Consider the following 19518-nt stretch of genomic DNA (forward strand, 5'->3'; position numbering starts at 1 on the left):
GTACTTCGCTAGTGGTGTGGTTTTGTATTATTAATTCTAAATTCTAGGTTAGGCATGCTGCCAGCAGAACATGGTTCTTTCCTAAAGCATTACTCACTATACTCAGAAAAATATCATTAAGAGTTGTTATAATAGTTAAAATACACTTGATTTATAGTAGCTTCACAAATCAATGGCAAAATCATTGTTTCTTTTTAGAGTGCAGAGACTGGTTTTGAGGTAGCATTGGGCAAGTCACTTAACCTCTCTTTGCTCAGTTTTCTCAACTGTAAAATGGAATAACAGCACCTATCTTACACAGTTATTGTGAAATTAAATGAGATATCCGTAAAAAGTGCTTAGCACAGTGCCTAGCACACAGTGGGCATTATTAATGCAAATTCCTTTCCCTGAAGTCATGCCCTAGTTTGTAGGCAGTTTCCAGGAAGCTTTAAACAAAGCTGGCAAAGGGCTAAACACAAAAAGGATTTGTGTTCTTGAAATATTCATTAACCTCTGCAGACGTTGTTGTGTTAAAAATAAAAGGAGCTAAGTAATAGGAAATATTTAATGACTTGTAGAAAACATCATAATCATCCAAACAAAAATTTTAAAAATTAGAAACATACACAATAATTTGTCTTAGGAAAAGAATTATCCACAGAATAATGTCAGTGACAGAAGGGAACTTAGAGTTTCTATAGTCCCATTGAATCACTTTATAGACAAGAGGATAGAAGTGCAAAGAGGGTAAGTGATGTGCTGGACAGCTAACAAATGGCACAACCAGGACAAGAATCCATATTTTTTGCTTCTCAAGAATTTCCTATGAGTTATTTTATGGCTTTACCTTCTTCTACACTAGTTTATCACTACAAAATCATGATAAAATTACTCAATAAAGGCCCAATAGGATAGGATGCCTTTATTCAAAATTTTTGAATATAATTTGAAATGGGATCACATTGTATAGAACCAATCATTTAGAATCTTGGAGCTAAACTGACAAACCAGATTATTTCATTAGAAATAGCAGTTTGAGATTATTGTCTAATGAAATATTAATGTTTCAGTATAACATGGGTGTCCTTGCAGGACAACAAGCATGTGTGTGTGTGTGTGTGTGTGTGTGTGTGTGTGTGTATGTATGTATGTATTTTTTAGGATTAAAGGAAAGCTATTACTAAAGGATACCCAGAAATTTCATTGCCCATTTCTGAAAATTTGCAACAGAGAAAGGAAATCTGTGGTAAACCATAATCCTTTTACCTAGAAGAATGTCTAGGGGGAAGACAGGTTTATACAGAGCTGTACAAGCAAGGCTTCACTTTATTAAAGTGATTTAAGATGAAGGTATTTCAGAAGGAAGCTTGGCAGAACACTTTGAAATAAGCTATCATCACAAAACAGTCTGAAGAGATTCAGAGGAACTGAAGAGACAACTGTGAAATTTTCTATTTTTTTTAACAGTGTAGGGGAAAAAGTTATTCTGACTTTTATATCTTAACAGTACTATTTTAAAAAAAATTAAAATAATACATTACCATAAACATGAAAAAACCTTTCTAGTTCAATTATGAGATTGTCATTACTATGGACTCAGTGTTAACTTGTTTTTTGCAACAGCTCATCTACCAATTATTTTTAAAAAACAACTGACTAAGGACTCCTGCTATTCTGTCAATACTTGTGAAACTTACTACAATTTTTCATTGCTTAAAAAGCATTATTGAAGTATGACCATCAAAAGTTATATATGTTTTTGTAGAGATATTATCTCTATAAATGACCTAAACATGCAAGTATCATTTCTATGGAGTGCATATCTATTGAATTCCAATAAATCCTCTAGCTAGCTGCTAAATCTTTTCTGGAAAATGTTGCTCATAGACAATGGATTAAGTACTTCAAAGAAGAAATCTCTAATATTGCTTTACTTACGAACACTTACTTTCCCCAATTTCAATGTGTTTCTTGATGGACAAATGGCCTTATAATTCCCCACTGGCTAAAAACATAAGCATATCTCCTTCTCACCACTGATGTTCTGGTTTTGAGATCAGCATGAACAAGGAAGGAGGTATGCTCCTATCAGTCCATTGGGATGCTGAGCTTGTCACTTCCCAGATATATTCACATTCTGCTGGCTAAAAATGAACCTGGGGGTGGGGGTGAGCCCAGGTGTTTCAAGGCTCTGTGCTGACCTGAATATTGAATATGTTCACATAGGATTCCATGACTTGATTCTCATTAAGAAATCCTATATCCTATAAATATTTCAATTCAAGAACAATTTTTTTATTTAAAAACTTGGGTCTTTCAGGATAGAAAAGCTAGAGTGTGTTATATATCAGAGTTTTAGTTCTCTAATATGCCTGAGGGGGAAAAAAAGTACTTTATGTATACCACAACTGACAATAGGACTGAGGCAAGGTAAACCCTACTTCTATGAAACGAAAGTTGTGAAGATTGCTTTACTTCACATAAACTATTTAGTCTTTTTTTTTCTGACATACTCTCTCTAGTCTTCCAAAATGTGACACATTAAGTGGCTTATATGCAATTTTTTTAAGTCAAGCTAAAATTCCCATTTTAGCAATTCCTATACCACTAAATCCCTGAGTTTATCTCTCATCATTCATCTTCTATTTGTTTGCATGGGTGACAGATGTACCAGGGTCTGGTGGGTAGGTAGAACCTGGTAAAACCCCTTCCCAACTTGTCTCTCTAAATATTTGCTATTTCATACTAAAATTATTATAAATGAAAAACATCTTAAAATGGGTATTTACTGTTTTTCATATTCCTGGATGTAATAAAAAGAAATTGTACGTTCAGAATTAAATTCTTAGGCTACATGAAGGCTATATTCTGTTTCTTAAGTTTAGGGAAAATAATATGATCTCCAAGTAGAAACTTACCAAAGGCATTTTTCAAGGATTAGTTTGATTACATCATACTTTATGTGAATATATTTTCCTACTTTTTTATTCCATTGATTACCTAACCATCATCTTAAATAAAGTGGCATAGCTGTCCAGATACTACAAAACAATAACAAAAAGATTTGATCATGTTTGGTTTTGGGAAAAAAAGTACAGAAATATACATACTGTAAGGGACACATTCATACTGCACTTCAAGATATTTGTAGGTTCCTGGACATGGGTCTGGAAACACATCAGGGCCTGCTACCACAGCACACTGTGTTCGGTTATTGCATCTGAAGTCAAGAGATTAAAAAAAAAAGGATAATCAGACTATGCAGTGTGACATATGCATGTTAACATTATTAATAACTTCACTTTGAATCTCCTATACAGACTAAGTGGGTTTTGATTTGAGACTTCTTTAATATTGGAGTTATTTTTTGTTATACACCAAAAAAAGAAAAGACAAAATCAATTCCCTGCATTTGTCCATGCTTACTTGTTTAATTTCTAGCAGAACAAAAAGGTGGCTTTGAATTAAAAGGAAAGAAATATAAGCTTAAAGCAATCCTAACTCACGTATAGTTGCGTAAGCATACAGCTAAAAAGGCCTATTGGTTCAGAATGGGCCATATTGCTGTTATTAGAGAACATTTAGAACATACTACTACAGTTTCATTATACTGACTTGAAATAAATTAATTTAATTTCAGCAAACTCTTTTTTAGAAGGGCAAGTGGTAAGCTGTATAGAAGTCTTAGCTAAAACTGGAAACCTGAAGCAGAACAAAATGAAAATCTAATTCAGCTTTTATAAAATACATAATAATTTTAACTGAAGTTATTCTGATACTGCTATTAACACCAGTAGGCAAAATCATTTTTAGGAATTTGATTTTCCTATCCCTTGTGTTCCCCTAACAGTGACATTCAAATAAAAGATTAAAATAAAGATATGGTACATTTTCCTTCAATAAATATTTGTTAAACTACCTCCTCTGTATAAAGTAGTATGCCATAAGCTACAGGAGAAATAAAGATGAGTAAAACATAGTCCCTGCAGGCCAGGAGTTCAGAAGCTAGTAAGGAGACTACTACAAATATATAAAATCACTTGAGTCAAGGTAGAATTGTAGTAACGTGGTAATGTAGCAATGTTGTAGGGGTCCAGAGGACATGGAGTCACATGAGACTTGGGAGAGGTTGACCATGGAAGAGGTAACATTTGAGCTTCACCTTGAACATGGTAGAATTTTAAGATGTAGATATGAGGAGAGATTATTCCAAATAGAAATAGCAGCAGTAGCAACAAAGGCAAGGCTACAATGAAACATGAATCATGGTTGGGGAATGGTAAATAACCTGATTTAATCAGCGTATAGCATATCTTTAAGGAAGCAACAGACAAAGCAGCTAGGAAGATAGGTTGCATATATGTTGTAGAAAGCCTCAAATGCCTATCTATGGAGTTTGGGTTTCAATCCGTAGGCAATGGGAATCACTTGAAGATTTTCTGAGTTGTCAAGTGACATGACTAGGTCTGTGCCTTATAAAGATTAAGGCTGTAATCATAATTGTCTAACAAAGAGAAAATGAGGCCTAAAACTAGAATGGTGGAAATGGAAATCAGAGAGGACAGATTTGAAAGATATTGAAGTAGAATTCATAGGACTTAGCAAGTCTCTGGACATTGAGAGGGGGGTTGGCAAGGGTGATAAAGGACAGGGAGGAGGCAAAGATGATTTCAAAGCAACAAGTCTCTGTGACTGGGGGAAAGAAAGGTAATGCCATTGAAAGAAATTTAGGAGGAAGTGCTGACAGGTGTAGGGGAGAGAGTGTAGGTTTGGTTTGGAAGTGTTAATTTGTGGAGCTTTTGCTATAGTCATGCCTTGACATATTCTAGTGGAACAAACTAACTCCAGGTTTGAGTCCCAGCTCTCACACTTCCTAGTGGTGTGACCCCAAGCAAATCACCTAAACTTTCTGAGCTGGTCACATTCTTTATCTGTGAAAAGGAGGTGAAATTATGTGAACTATCTCCAATAAGCTTTGTTGTGAGAAAAGCACTTTGTATACTTTGTACATACTAGCTATTATATATGTAGACCATAAGAATTTAAAATGAAAAGGGGTCTTAGACAACATATAACATAACAACATATAATCCAAACCCTTCATTTGACAGACATCAAGGAATACAGATCCCAAAAGTGGCCTTAATGTCACATAGGTAAGATGCGGCAGAGTTGAGATTTAAACTTGGGTAGAATGTAGTTTGTGTGATTCTAAATCCAAGATTCTTTGCAGTATAGCTATATCCGATGGCACAGTGGTTATTCTCATAGCAATCAATTGAATTAAGATTTTATTAAGTATCTACTACATGTAAGGCACTATCCAAGGTCCTGAGGATATAGAGATAAAAATGAAATAATGTTTGCCCTCAAGGAGTTTATATTCTAAAATACAGGAGGGAGAAAGCATGTACACAGATAAATATAAATACACACACACACACACACACACACACACACACACACACAGGCATTTCAAGAAGAAGAGGGATCTAACAGGGAATGGGCAAGGCTGAGATCAGGAAAGTCATAACAGAGGAAATGGCCCTTGAATTACATTTTGAAAGAAGAGATTCAAAAAGACAGATGAGGAAGAAGAGGGCATAAGGACTGATACTCTCAATGGGCTCTGTAAAGTAAAAGACAAAGCATTTTACTGAGAGGAAGGAGAAGTAGTCATAGACAGCTTGAGAAGAAAAGTGAAATGAATAAAATGCAGGGCCCAGCTTATATAGTATTATATATTATATAACATGATATAATATATAACTATATGGATTTTATAAATATTATACCTAAATATAAATTTATATTTATAAATATATATATATTATATAAACATATAATATATTAAATAAAATTGGGGCCCAGTTTATATTATATATGTATATGTATATATATATATATGTATATGTATATATATATATATGTGTGTGTGTGTGTGTGTTGTGTGTGTGTGTGTGTGTGTGTGTGTATGTATAGATATAATATAAACTGGGCCCCAGTTTTTATATATAATTATAGTTTTAGATATAATTTGTAGTGGACTCTCTTGCCACAGTTGTTTTACTTTCCATAGCAGAGTTCAGTAACTCAAGAGTAGAGCAGAAAGTAAAGATGACAGTGGTAAGCCAGGGTGGAATTAGGAAAAGGATGAAAAGCGAAAGGACAAAGCAGCAAAGGAATCAAAGATAGAGGCGAGGACAGTGTACAAGTGAACTGGTTAACTATATGACTCCATATCTAGTGTGATCTGACACTCAAAATATAAGACTTAAGATAGGCAATTTCTTTAATAAAAATATATCAGTAATCCCCAAATAAAAACATTCCACAAGGTGGTAAAAGTAGTTCAGATAAAAAGATAAAAATCAGGTAAGTAGCTGACGGCAAAGAAGTATTCATGGGGCCTCAAGAGCTCTCCTCTAAAGTCCTAGTGGTGGCTTTATTTCTTCTTTGTGCAACGGGTTCAAAGCTGAGTGCCGATTCAATCCACCTGTGGGCAAAGTACTTCAAGCTACCCCAGCTCTGTCCCATAACTTCCTGGCTCACAACAGCCCTGGCTGGTGTAATGAGATCATGAAGGTTAGTTTCCCTACTTCCACTATTGTCCTGGTCCACAACAAGGGTTAATTAACGCTATGAAAGGGGAAAAAAAGCAAGGCCGAAGGAAAGGTGATAGACTAGGAAAGTAGAGAGGGGAAAGTGACTAGAAGTCCAGGGATTAAGAATAGATTTAGGAGGAACGAGACATCTTTGAAATACAAGACTTGAGTTCATCTAGAAAAAAGAGATGTGGAAGTTAGTTGCAAAGAGGTGATATCTGAAGCCTTGGGAGGTTCACCAAGGGGATGTATAAAGAGAAAAGGAAGAGGATGTAGCAAAATATATTTAAGAAGAGGCAGATGATTAGGTGGAGAGCCAAGAGAGGGGGAAAAAGAAGATAAAATATGTAAAATGCTTTGCAAACTTTAAAGCACCATGTAAATACTAGCCATGATGATGATGATGAGTATCACTGAAGTCAACAAAGGATAAAACTTTCCAAATGTGTGCGGCGGACTGGAGGAAGTGATAAATAATTAAGAGAGACTGAAAAGGATAATAATTGAGAAAAGATCATTGAATTTGGTAATAATTAGAATGTCTTTTGTGGACTTTAAGATGGCATTTTAAGAAATGGTGGGATCATAAGCCAGATGGTGAGTTGGAGAGTGAATGGACAGAGAGGAAAGGAAGTAAAAGGCATAATAGGCATAGACTACTCCTTTAAGATATTTGTCAGTGAATTAATGGAGAGAGATAACATACTCTTATACAAGATACTTGGGTCAAGGAAAGGTCTCCCCCATCCTCATTAAAAAATACAGTAGAATTACAGGAAAAGACAAAAAATCCTATTACAGCAGAGGGAAAGAAGGGAGGGGGGTGAGCATGGTTTGAACCTTGCTCTCATTAGATTTGGCTCAAGAAGGGAATAACATAATTAGTTAGGTATGGAAATCTAACTTGCCCTATGGGCAGTAGAAGGGAAAAGGGGAAAGAAAAGGGAAGGGAGGTGGAAGGGAGGGAAGAAGTGGTGGGGGTGAAGGGGAAGGGGGGGAGGGGGATAATAGAAGAGAGGAGAGACTGAAGGAGGTGGTGGTCAAAAGCAAAGTACTGCTGAGGTGGGGAAGGGAGAGAGGAGAAAGAAAAGCATAAACAGGAGGAAAAAAGGATGGAGAAAAAGACACAGATAGTAATCATAACTGTGAAGTTGAATTGCTATCTTTTTTTTTTCTCTTCTCTTGAGTTTTGTTTCCTCTTTCTGATGATTCCTCCTATTGGTTTTAATTTTTACTTACAACTTCACTAATGTGAAAATATGTTTAATAAGAATGTAAATGTATAGCCTATATCATATCGTGCACCATTTTGGGGAGGGTGGTGGGGAGGAAGGGGGAGAAAAATTTTAAACTCAAAAGCATGCGGAAGTGATTGTTCATAAATCAAAATAAATTAATAAAAATACCCAAATCTGTCAAAAAAAAAATAGAGTAGATTGGAATATGTTTAGAGGGAGAGGGAGAGAGAATGGAATAAGCATTTACACAGTGCCTACTATATGCCAGGAACTGTGCTAAACATGCCTTTAAAAAAAATCTCATTTCATCCTCTCAGCAAGTGCTCTTATTATCCTCACTTCGTAGTTGAGGAAACTGAGGCAAACAGAAGTGAATTGACTTGTCCAGAGTTATATAACTATTAAATGTCTAGACTGGGTTTGAATTAAGAACTTCCTAACTCCAGACCCAGAACTCTATCCAATGTGCCACATCTCAGAAAAAGGAGAGATTCAAAATTTGAAGATAAGAAACAGGGAGAACATGAGAGATGAAAAGAGAAAGAGGAATAGCAGAAGAAAAGGGAGAGGACTGAGTTGGATGGAAGAAAAAGAAACACAATGAAGTAACACTCGATAGATCAGGACCACAAGAAGCAATAGAGAGTAAACAAAAATCACAACGGGAAGGGTTGGGATTGTGAAAGAAGTGTGTTTCTGCGTGCATGCATGCATGTGTGTATGTTTCATCAGAGACAGAATGGAAATAAATGGAGGACAAAGATACAAAGCGATACTGTGGGAAAAAAGGAAACGGATGTGATTCATATTAGATGATCTGGTTTTACTTTTCAAGAAATGTGGTTCATCTGCTGACATTGTGATACTGCTGACATTGTGTGCAAGGCCATGGGGAAGTTTGAGGACTTGAAGGTTTTGACCAGTCCTTGTGCAGATTCAATAAGGAGTTTTAAACATCAGTGGGGGACTGGTTAAAGGCCTAAAAAAAAAATGGCAACAAAGTTTGCATTGAAATGCCAATTAGTTATGTATGTATGTATGTATGTATGTATGTATGTATGTATGTATCTATCTATCTATCTATCTATCTATCTATCTTTGGTATGATATCTACAAATGACCTCAAACAAGTAAGTTCATTTGTGTGGGGCTCATTTTCCTCATCTGTAAAAAAAAGCGTTAGACTTCAAGCACTCTAAGGTCCCTTCCAGTTCCAGATCTGTGATCATATGAATTCCTTCCTACAAAATATGGAAAGTGACTTATTTTTGCCATCAATAAGACATTTAATCACACCATAGCTGCCAAAAGTGTTAAAGAGTGCTTCACACAAACATTTTCAATAACCTTGTAAATTCAGTCTTTCTGCCTGTAGATTCATTTGAAAACAGCAACAGCTAAAAATATGTCTTAAATATTTATTTATAGAACTTGATAACATAGTTAACTTTTGTTTGATTTTCTCCACACAAGAAATACAACATCTTAGCGCTTGATTTTGGAGTTACTTATTGTTTTCTTTTTTGTTTTCTCCTGAGATGCTACCTTCTCTGATATGACATGGGACCTCTAAACCTTGACTCTAGTGCTAGCATAATAGGGAGCATCAAGAGCAGAACTCATTTAGCTCTGGAGTGGAAATGCTTTGTGTTTACCTGAGGCTACAGTTTGTCAGGCTTAATGAGGATTTTATTTTAGCCTATAAATTAAAATTGATTCATTAGTGATTGCCTTAAGCAGAAAAAAAATTCTATAATTTCACTGAAAGATTAATAAGAGGCAATACCCCACACCCACTGGGCAATTTAGCAGGCTAACAGTTAGCCCAAAGGGTCTATGTGTTCTAAAGTTCTCCTGTGGAGATGCATGTCAGATAATTATCACAGACAAATATCTATTTATGGTGCATAAGAAGAAGAAGAAAAAAAAAGAAATGGAGTTAAAATGTTTAAACCAGTTTGGTTATCCTTGCTATTGCTGAACAGGTGGCTTGGCCATAATATCATAGGTATTTAGAACAACTTGAGTGGGCAACCATCCAAATGGGGTCCTCGACCATTCTCCAAAGTTTCAGTTTTAATACCAATTTGTCATTGTTCTCAGGTTGCCTTTTAAAAAGTAACAATACTGCCCTATTAAAAAGAGCCCCTATTTCAAAAACGGTGATCTTGAGTTATAAAGAGCTTTTCTAAGTAAAATGAAAAACAGTACAGTCTTTATTCCACATCTCTTTGGGAAAAGAAATTCCTGAGCTAAGGTTAAACCTTCTGACTCCAACAGCTAGAGGAACAAAAAACAAAACATGCATTATAATAAGAGGTATATTCAATCAGAAAAGCTGTAAAGGCTTGATTTAGAGCCCTAAAGACTCATTTAAACACACCATACATAACAGAAACACCATGTTGTATAACACTGTCTTCATGTGTCACTTTTAGGAATATCAACCACATCTCCCAGACTACTGCACAAATTTGGTTCATCCCAAAATTTATTTCAGGATCAAGGTCTTTGAACAAGCACTAGAAAACAAATCCATAGCTGGCAGATAGATTTATGTTAACCATAAGCGAATCCATATCTTCTAAAAGGTAATAGCTTCATGAACAGTCATCTTTTTATTGTTCTATATTATGCAAATGCTTGCTTTATTCCATACATTAAAAATAAAATAAAAAAAGAAAATTATTTGGAAAAAAATGTAATAACTGTATTCAGTAAAGGGATAATAGAATATGACTAATTCACCATAGAATGATTCTATAACAGGGGTTCTTAACCTGGGGTCATAAAGCTGCTTTAAAATATGCTATAACAGTGAAGCTAGGTGGCTCAGTGGATAAAGCACTAGCCCTGGAGTCAGGAGGACCTGAGTTCAAATCTGGCCTCAGACACTGACTCTGCCTAAAAAATATGTTACAACTATTTTCAACTTAACTTGTTTCCTCCATAATCTTATATATCTTATTTTATGCATTTAAAAATATTCTGAAAACGCTTCATCAGACCACCCAAGTGGTCCATGACATTAGAAAGGATGAGAAATCCTATGTTATAAGACTGTGAAGCTTGGACTACCCCAAGTGTGGCTACTCAAAGGGTAAATGAGAGGATCATTTTGGGTATTAATAGGCTGTAACATGTTATCAGGGCAAGGCTTAGATAGTATAAGATGCATCATGTATACCATTAGAAAGAATTATGATAAGTCATGTAGAGAAAATGAGGAGCTACTAAAGGACAGGTCCCATTCTCCATCAGAATCTATTTAATGTCAAGAGATCTAGAGGAAAAATTGGATTTACAGGAAGATATGAGATGAGTTATACAGAATAAGGAATGGATCAATTATAATATACATTCATTGAAGGAGGTAACCACTGATTTATATGACCAGTATTAAAATAATCTCCCAATAAGTGACAGAGAGAAGCTACAGTAGTTTCAATATTTTTATTCATTTTCTGATTTTTCTACTGATTTTTAAATCTTTTCATTTTAATAACAATTTATTTAAAAATATTTTTGCTCTTAAAACTCAACTTATGAGATATAATTACAAATATTTTAACATCAAAAAACTAGCAATGTTTGACAACAATTGGATTATTACTCATCTAAGACCATGATGCAAAAACTATGGCTTAATACAATGTGACATATTGAATATAGCACTGGACCTTGAGTGAAGATAATTCAAGGTCAAATTTCACCGCAGACATTTATTAACTGTATAACCTTAGGCTATTGCCTCCCTGGGCCTCAGTTTCCTTATTTGTAAAATGAAGAGGTTGGACTCAGTGACCTCTAAGGTTTTTTTTTCAGCTCTAAATCTATGGTCCTGGGTGTTTTGTCCAGAAATTTTAGTCTTAAAAATGTTATATGATACCTATATACAACATTGTAGATGCATGACCAAGTATAAAAACCAGTGAGGTTTGAGATAACATAAAATGTAACAAACAAAAATCATGGATTTTCACACACACACACACACACACACACACACACACACACACAAAAGTCAGAAACATGGGCCCTGCATATTTCACCTAGCTTTTGGTCTTGTCCCAGGTTCATTTGCATGCCAATCAAGACAGTCTTGTCAGAGAAAGCCACAGAAAGGCTTTCTAATCACTGAACCTGAATAGTGGTAAGCAGAAAGCTGCTCAGTGTTATGCAACAGGGATGATATGGAAAGCAGAGATGCAATTCACAAAAAAACACCAGGCAGAGATAGCATGGCACCCGGAAGAGAACAACAGAGAGGAATGTGATGACAACAGTGATAAAAACTTTGGAGAACATCAGCATTTCTACAATGCTGGAGATGTCAGTCTCCCTAGGCATATATTTATCCTATGGCATGGCCACAAATATCCTTTAATGTTAGCCTTTAGGTGCCCTAGTCACACAGGTTATGAAATTTACCCCTTCTTGCATCATTCACGGTTACATCTTCCTTGTTTGTCCTGTTCCCTACTTATAGTGTGTGGTAAGCCATCATGCAATGTACCTAATGTTTGCATAGAGTAATCTTTTATCACTTTATTTGATATAACATTTGTGAAAAATTATTTCATATTAAATGATATGTCCTCTGGCTGGGTAGTAAAAGTCAAATGATTGGAGGGTGCACATAATTGATGGATTTAAAAAAGAATTGACCCACAAAATACCAAGAACTTTGGTAACCTTTCTACAGGACCACAGTAGGGGAAAAAAAGCTACATTTAATTACCCTAACATATTAAAGGGTTTTTCTTAAGCTGATTGGATTTAAAGCTAGAAAGTACTTTACAAACCACCTAGATTAGGCTCTCCTTTTTACTAATAGTGAAACTGAGGCCACACAATTACAATACAATAATCAAACCCTGAAGTAAATTGCTTTAAATCAGATTGCTTATCTTGGATCTGCTAAGGATGGTTTGTGTGAGTACTGAGGGCTGCATTTCTTTTGGGGGAAAAAAAATAATGGCTACCATTTGTATAGGGCTTTAATGTTCACAAAACCATGAACAAATATTGTCTCATTTTATCCTCATGACAATTCTGTAATGTAGATGCTATTATCATCTTCGTTTCACATGGGAGAAAACTGAAGCAAATGAAAGTTAAGTAACTTTCCCAGTGTCTGAGGCTGGATTTGAACTTAGGTATTCCTGACTCCAGGTCCAGTGCTGTATTCTTGGAGCCACCTAGCTCAACAAGTGTCTTTTGCCCTCAGAAACTGAATTTTCCAGCCTAAGTATGCCCATTGGAGCTATCCAGGGTTGCTATTTTGGGCAATATTTTCTTAGGATGCCCATATTTCTCCCTAGGATACCAGAGAAATAATCAGTCACACTAGGAGTTTCATAGATTACCTAGACATTGAAAGCAACATTTAAATCTTAGGTTGTGAGAGGAAGGAGCTCTTGGCTTTACAGTCAGAAGACTTGGATTAAAATCCCAACTCTGTCACTTACTACTTTTCTGACCTTGCCCAAGTATTTGGCCTCCTTGGGTCTCTCCTTATTTATAAAGAAAAGAGGTTGGATAGCATATTCTCTGAGGTCCCTTCTAGCCCAGATTTATGATACTTTTACACCTCCTAGATCTAATGTTCCTTGTGATTTTCCAATCTGATCCTGTGTTCTTGGAGGTAATCAAAAGCAAATGAAAATTTCGGGGGGGGGGGAAGGGGCTAATTTACATAAAGTGAATGGAGTCTTACTTCCAGGGGTTTACTGGAGCTAGCTAGAACTTGCCAAATATTTTCAGTGTGAGCATTCATACTTTGGAAGAAGATTACAAATCAAAGTTTGATTTTTTAAAATTCATCTAGACTTAAGTGATGGAGAATATGTTAATAAATCAGATTAAGCTTAAAAGCATATCATATGTACATTTTTTAAAAGAGCCAATTCTTAACTAGTTAGCAGCCTTCTCTTCCTTATCCCCCCATACTCTATTTTGACTTCCCTTCACAAACAAAATAAAAAAAAAATCATCCATGAACATTTTTAATATATCAATTCCTATCTTTTCAATCTGTATAAGATTGATTTCACTTATCTGCAAGGAAACTGTTAACCCAACTTGATACCCTTGTGACACCAGGAAGCTGAAAGCAGATGAAAATGAGATTCTTGAATCATAAGATAATTCTAGTAATAGAATGTTAGAACTAGAAGAAAAATTGTCATCTTTTCCTTCTCCCTAAAATTACAGTCAAGGAAACAGAGGCACAAAGCAGTGAAATGAGATGTCCAAAGATTAGACAAGTTGGAGACTTGAACTGAGGCCTCCTGAATCCCTTTCCATTATTCTGTTACCTGAAACATGACTCAGATAATACCTCCTATAATTATTAGATGTGTAACTTGTCTCTTAATCTAGTTTTTGTTCCTAGCAGTTGGTTAAATTTCTATCTGAATTATCTCTTGTATTTTAATGCCCCTTTCTTAAATTTTTGCCATTAAACTTCATACCCAAACATGACGTGTAGATAATCATTAAAGCCAACTACTATTTAAAATGTTTTTATTCTAAATAACCAACATTAAAATATATTTAGAAAATATTTATCTTAATCCAGCCTTTCTTTATTAGTTGATGTGGAGGTGTATGTGTTTATGCGCTTTAATGCCTTTTAGAACTGGCATATGTTGGGGCAGCTTGGTGGCACAGTGGATAGAGCACTGGCCCTGGACTCAGGAGGATCTGAGTTCAAATCCAGCCTGACACTTAACACTTACTAGCTGTGTGACCATGGGCAAGTCACTTAACCCCATTGCCTAGCCAAAAAAACACTGGCATCTGTGATCCTGTAGGTTTTCAGAAAGTAATGGTTTTAGGAGAAGGTTAGCTGGTCATAGATTTGAGGTAGATTATTTCCAAGTGAAATGAAATTTGTTCCATTTCAGATTTTCCACGTATAATATTTTAGCATACATTTATGATGTGGTACAGTGAAAAACACTAATTTGGAAGTCAGTAGGCCTGGATTTTAATTCCAACTCTGCCACAGACTAGCAATATGAACATTAGCAAGTCATTTCACTGTGAGTTTCAATTTTTTTATGAATAAAGTGAGATTTTTGTAAAATTATGTCTATGCCAACTCAAAAAAATGCTAATAATTATGTGCTATTGGGTTTTCTTCTTTAATCAATATAGATTTGTAAATAACCAAATTACTCTCTCACTTCTTACTTTTTCTGTAGTTTAAATAAATGTTTGATCAATTATTAAAATGCTATCAGACAGAAATTTAAAAAAAAAGAATGGTAGACCCTTTAAGCTGTATCCTTGCTCCTTTAATGAGGCAGTTTACTCATCAAAATGACTCATTACTAACCACTGGGTCGAAATAATATGCAACCACATTTAACTCTAGGCATCATATTCACAAATAAGCGTCTAAGTACAGAATCCAAACTCTGAATGATGGTTATTAAAATTTTAATATTAAAGAAAAATCTGTGAATTCTGTGATTTGGTATTAATTGCTAGCCCCAAACCTTGAGTTTACAGAAGCATGTAAACATGACTGGAGGCAGAGACACAAAGAATTAGGAAATGGGTAATTTGATATAGATCAGAGGCATACTTAAATCATACATGTCTGAAAATATTTAGGGGCCTTCAAACACTAAGCTTCAAGTGATGTGGAATGTGCAACTCACATTGAAGTGTCAACCCTGGTATTATACTTTAAAGTTCTTGCAGAGAATTGAAGAAATTTCATCCCAATGTTTAGTGGGGATTCTATCCCCACTATATATAAAAGGAAATGTAACAACTTCATACCAAATGTACATATGGACTAATTGTGCCCAACTTGTGGCAGAGCCTTCTGAATTCATTTTGGTTTGATTAGTCGATCAGACACACTGCACCTTGACCTGGATATAGTGATGTCATTTTGGTTTTCTTTGAGCATGAAGGACACTAACCAAGTGGAAAATGTATAATGCTGCTGTAACACACATATCAAATGGCACAGTATGATAAAAAGACTGGATTTTCACATAAAATATGAAATAACTTTACCTTTTGGTCCTGTTCTACAAAAATAAGTGAAATGGCTATTTAGAAGATTCTATGTCTCTTATTTTATATAGTTTTATGGTGGAACCTACCATATGATTTGGGAAATACCATAGGCAATGTCCTATATCACAATAATTCCATACAAAAAATTTCATCATAAAATGCTAGCTTATAAGAGAATTATTTATTAGTCCTATGCTTTGATACCAATTTTGCAATATGTATGATGATATATTTATTTCATATTTCTGACTAAAATACAGGTTAAATTACATTTTTACATCTTTTACAAAGTAAAATATTGCCCTTAACATTAGTTAAATAATAATATAAACTGAAATACATTACATTTTTTTTCCAACACACAGCCTTAATTCCTAAAAAAACCCCAAAAACCAGTAAACTTTTTTTATGTGGTAGAATGTTCAAATCAAAGGATCTGGGGGAAAATGGTTTGATTGTTAGAACCAGTATATATTTATGAACAAGAATCACATGGGTGATAAAGTATGAAAGGGCTGTAAAATGTGTTGGTGCAAAAAGTATTCCTCTTTGGAATAATGGATCTTCTCTCTGTCTCTGTCTCTGTCTCTGTCTCTCTCTCCCCTCTTTCTCCTTCTTTATACACAGACATGTACATACACATATATGACAGTTATGCTTAGTTTCACTGATAAATCATATAGCAAATAGACTGACAAACTGATAAGATTCCCTCATCACTTGGCAAAGAATTATAACTCAGGAGCATCATCTGTATCTTTTTGACTGTAAAATCTCTTTCTCTAGAACATACCATATATACATATACATGTATATATCCACATATGCAAATAAACATGTGTGTATAAATATCTAAGCAAATAGATGTGTATAGATTCATACAGGTACACACACTCTAAAAACTTCTATTTCTGAGTGTTTTCTTGAAAGTTGAATATAATAGGATGACGAGAGTATGAGTCATTTCCTAGTCACACATTTATGCTTCTGTAATGCTCATTTTACCATTTGCACTACTTCTGACATTTCAGGTCAGATTTTTTAAAAATCTCCTAAATGTCAAAAAAAAAGAATTGGTCTTTTTGTGTTATTAGAAAGACATGAAAAGCTTCACCACTGAAGGTTACAGAGTATCTTCTCAATGTTAGATTTTAGGGTTAGCCAATGTAAACAAACTATCTTTGAGAATACCATAATGAGATTGCTGCTTGCTAGAATCTAAAATACCATACTCTGAAATTTCACCTAAAATTTGCTTGAGTCTTCCTATTTACAGTACATTAGAGATTAAATTGCAGAAAATAATGTAGAAAACATTCTATATGGGTGCTTGTTTTGGATACTGAGCCTAATTACTCAAATACATTTGTATTAATACTTGCCAATATTAAAGTGCATATAAGGCAGACAGATGGCATAGTGGATTGAATGTTGGACTTAGTGTCAGGAAGACCTGAATTAAAATCTTTCCTCAGATACTTACTAGTTGTGTGATTGGAGAAGTTACTAAAATTCTTGCTTGAATATGATATTCTGGAAGGCAAAGGAGCTAGTATTACAACTAAGAATAACCTACTCAACAAAACTGAGTATAATCCTTTGGGGGGGAAATATAATTAAATAAAAGATTTCAAGCATCCCTGATGAAAAGACCAGAGCTGAAGAGAAAATCTGACATTCAAACAAAAAAACTCAAGAGAAGCATAAAAAGGTAAACATTAAAGACAACTCATAAGGGACTTAACAGGGATAAACTGTTCGTATTCCTTTTTGGGAAGACGATGCCTGTAACTCCTGAGAACTTTGTCATGAATACGGTAGTTGGAAAAAGCCTACATAGATAGAGGGCACAGGTGTGAATCAATTCTGTTAGGATGATCTAAAAAAAATGAAGGAGTGAGGAGGGAGATATTGGAAGAAGGAAAGAAGAATGGGGAAATGTATTTCACATAAAAGAGGCATGGAAAGAGGAACTTTTACACTGGAGGGAAAAAAAGGGAGTCGACAGGCAACACTGAACCTTATTCTCATCTGAATTGGTGCAAAGAGGGAAGAAGATATGGAGACATTCAGTTGGGCAAAGAAATCTATCTTACCTGATAAAGAAAGAAGGGGAAAGGAATAAGAGAAATGAATGAGGGTGATAAAAGGGAGGGCACATTAAAGGAGGCAGTGGTCAGAAGCAAAATAGATCTTTGAGGGTAGATAGGGAAAAATAGAAAGAGAAGGATAAACATTAAAAAAGAAAAGATGGAAGTAAATACAGGAATCATAATTGTGAAGGTGAATGGGATAAACTGACCCATAAAATAAAAGCAGATAAAAAAATGGATTACAAACCAGAATCCAACAATATGTTGTTTACAAGGAAACAAACTTTAAACAGAAAGACACACCCAGAGTTAAAATAGGTTTTGGAGCAAAATCTGTTATGCTTCAGTTGAGGTAAAAAAAAAAAAACAGGGGTGATAATCATGATCTCAGAAAAAACAAAAGCAAAAAATAGATCTAATTAAGAGAGAGAATCAGGGAAACTACATTTTGTTAAAAGGTACCTTGACAATGAAATAATAGCAATAGTAAACATATATGCACCAAATGGCAGATCATCCAAATTCTTAAAGAAAAATTAATTACAGGAAGAAAGAATAAAATCATGTTACTGGGGGACTTCAACTTACACTTCTCTAGATAAATCTAGGTAAAACTAGATAATTCTAATCACAAATAAGAGAGAAGGTAAGGAGATGAGAACTGAATTTTGGAAATGTTAGATATGATAGACCTCTGGAGAAAAGTGTATGTAAACAGAAAGGATTATACCTTTTGCTGAGCTGTACATGGTACCTTTACAAATACTGATCATGAATTGGGGCACAAAAATCTCACAAACCAATGCAGGAAAATAGAAATATTAAGTGAACCCTTTCTAGACCATAATGCAATTAAAATTAAATTCAATAAAATGGCCTTAGAAGCACAGATTAAAAATTAATTTGAAACTAAATAATTTAATCATAAAGAATGACTGGGTAAAAAAACAAATCATAGAAACAATCAATAATTTCATTAAAGAGAATGACAACAATGATACAACATACTAAAATTTATGGGATGCAGCCAAAGCAGTACTTAGGGGAAAATTAAGATCTCTAAATGCACAGATAAATAAAAGAAATAACAGATCAATGAATTTGGCACTCAACTAAAAAAAAAAACCATAGAAAATGACAAATTTTAAAATCCCCAGTTAAACACCAAAATGAAAATCTTGAAAATTAAAGAAGAGATTAATAAATTGAAAGGTTAAAAATCATTGATCTAATAAAATTAGGAGCTGGTTTTATGAAAAAAATAGATAGGCCATTTGTTATTTTAATGAAAAAAACCAAATTAATAGCATCAAAAATGAAAAGGGTGAATGTACCGCCAATGAAGAAAAATAAAAGCAATTATTGAGAGTTATTTTGTCCAGTTAGATAACAGTAAAACCGACAATCTAAGTGAAATGCATGAATATTTACAAAAATGTAAGTTGCCTACATCAACAGAGAGGAGATAAAATACTTAAATAACATTATATTAGAAAAAAATAACACAAATATGATTTTAATACCTAAAACAGAGAGAGCAAAAACAGAGAAAGAAAA

At 34.5% G+C, this 19518-nt stretch overlaps 1 protein-coding gene across 8 annotated transcripts in view; it reads right to left on the reverse strand.

Moving 5' to 3' along the window:
• ADGRL3 (adhesion G protein-coupled receptor L3) overlaps positions 1-19518 on the reverse strand; it is a 943202-nt gene that overhangs the window by 401754 nt on the left and 521930 nt on the right. For all 8 annotated transcript variants that reach the window (XM_078148809.1, XM_078148806.1, XM_078148805.1 and 5 more), the window contains one exon: positions 3093-3202. In XM_078148809.1, the coding sequence (XP_078004935.1) occupies positions 3093-3202 (110 nt within the window). The remainder of the gene's footprint in view (positions 1-3092; positions 3203-19518) is intronic.

Source organism: Phascolarctos cinereus, unplaced genomic scaffold (assembly GCF_003287225.1).
Source record: "Phascolarctos cinereus isolate Bilbo 61053 unplaced genomic scaffold, phaCin_HiC Scaffold_9;HRSCAF=440, whole genome shotgun sequence".
NCBI lineage: Eukaryota > Metazoa > Chordata > Mammalia > Diprotodontia > Phascolarctidae > Phascolarctos > Phascolarctos cinereus.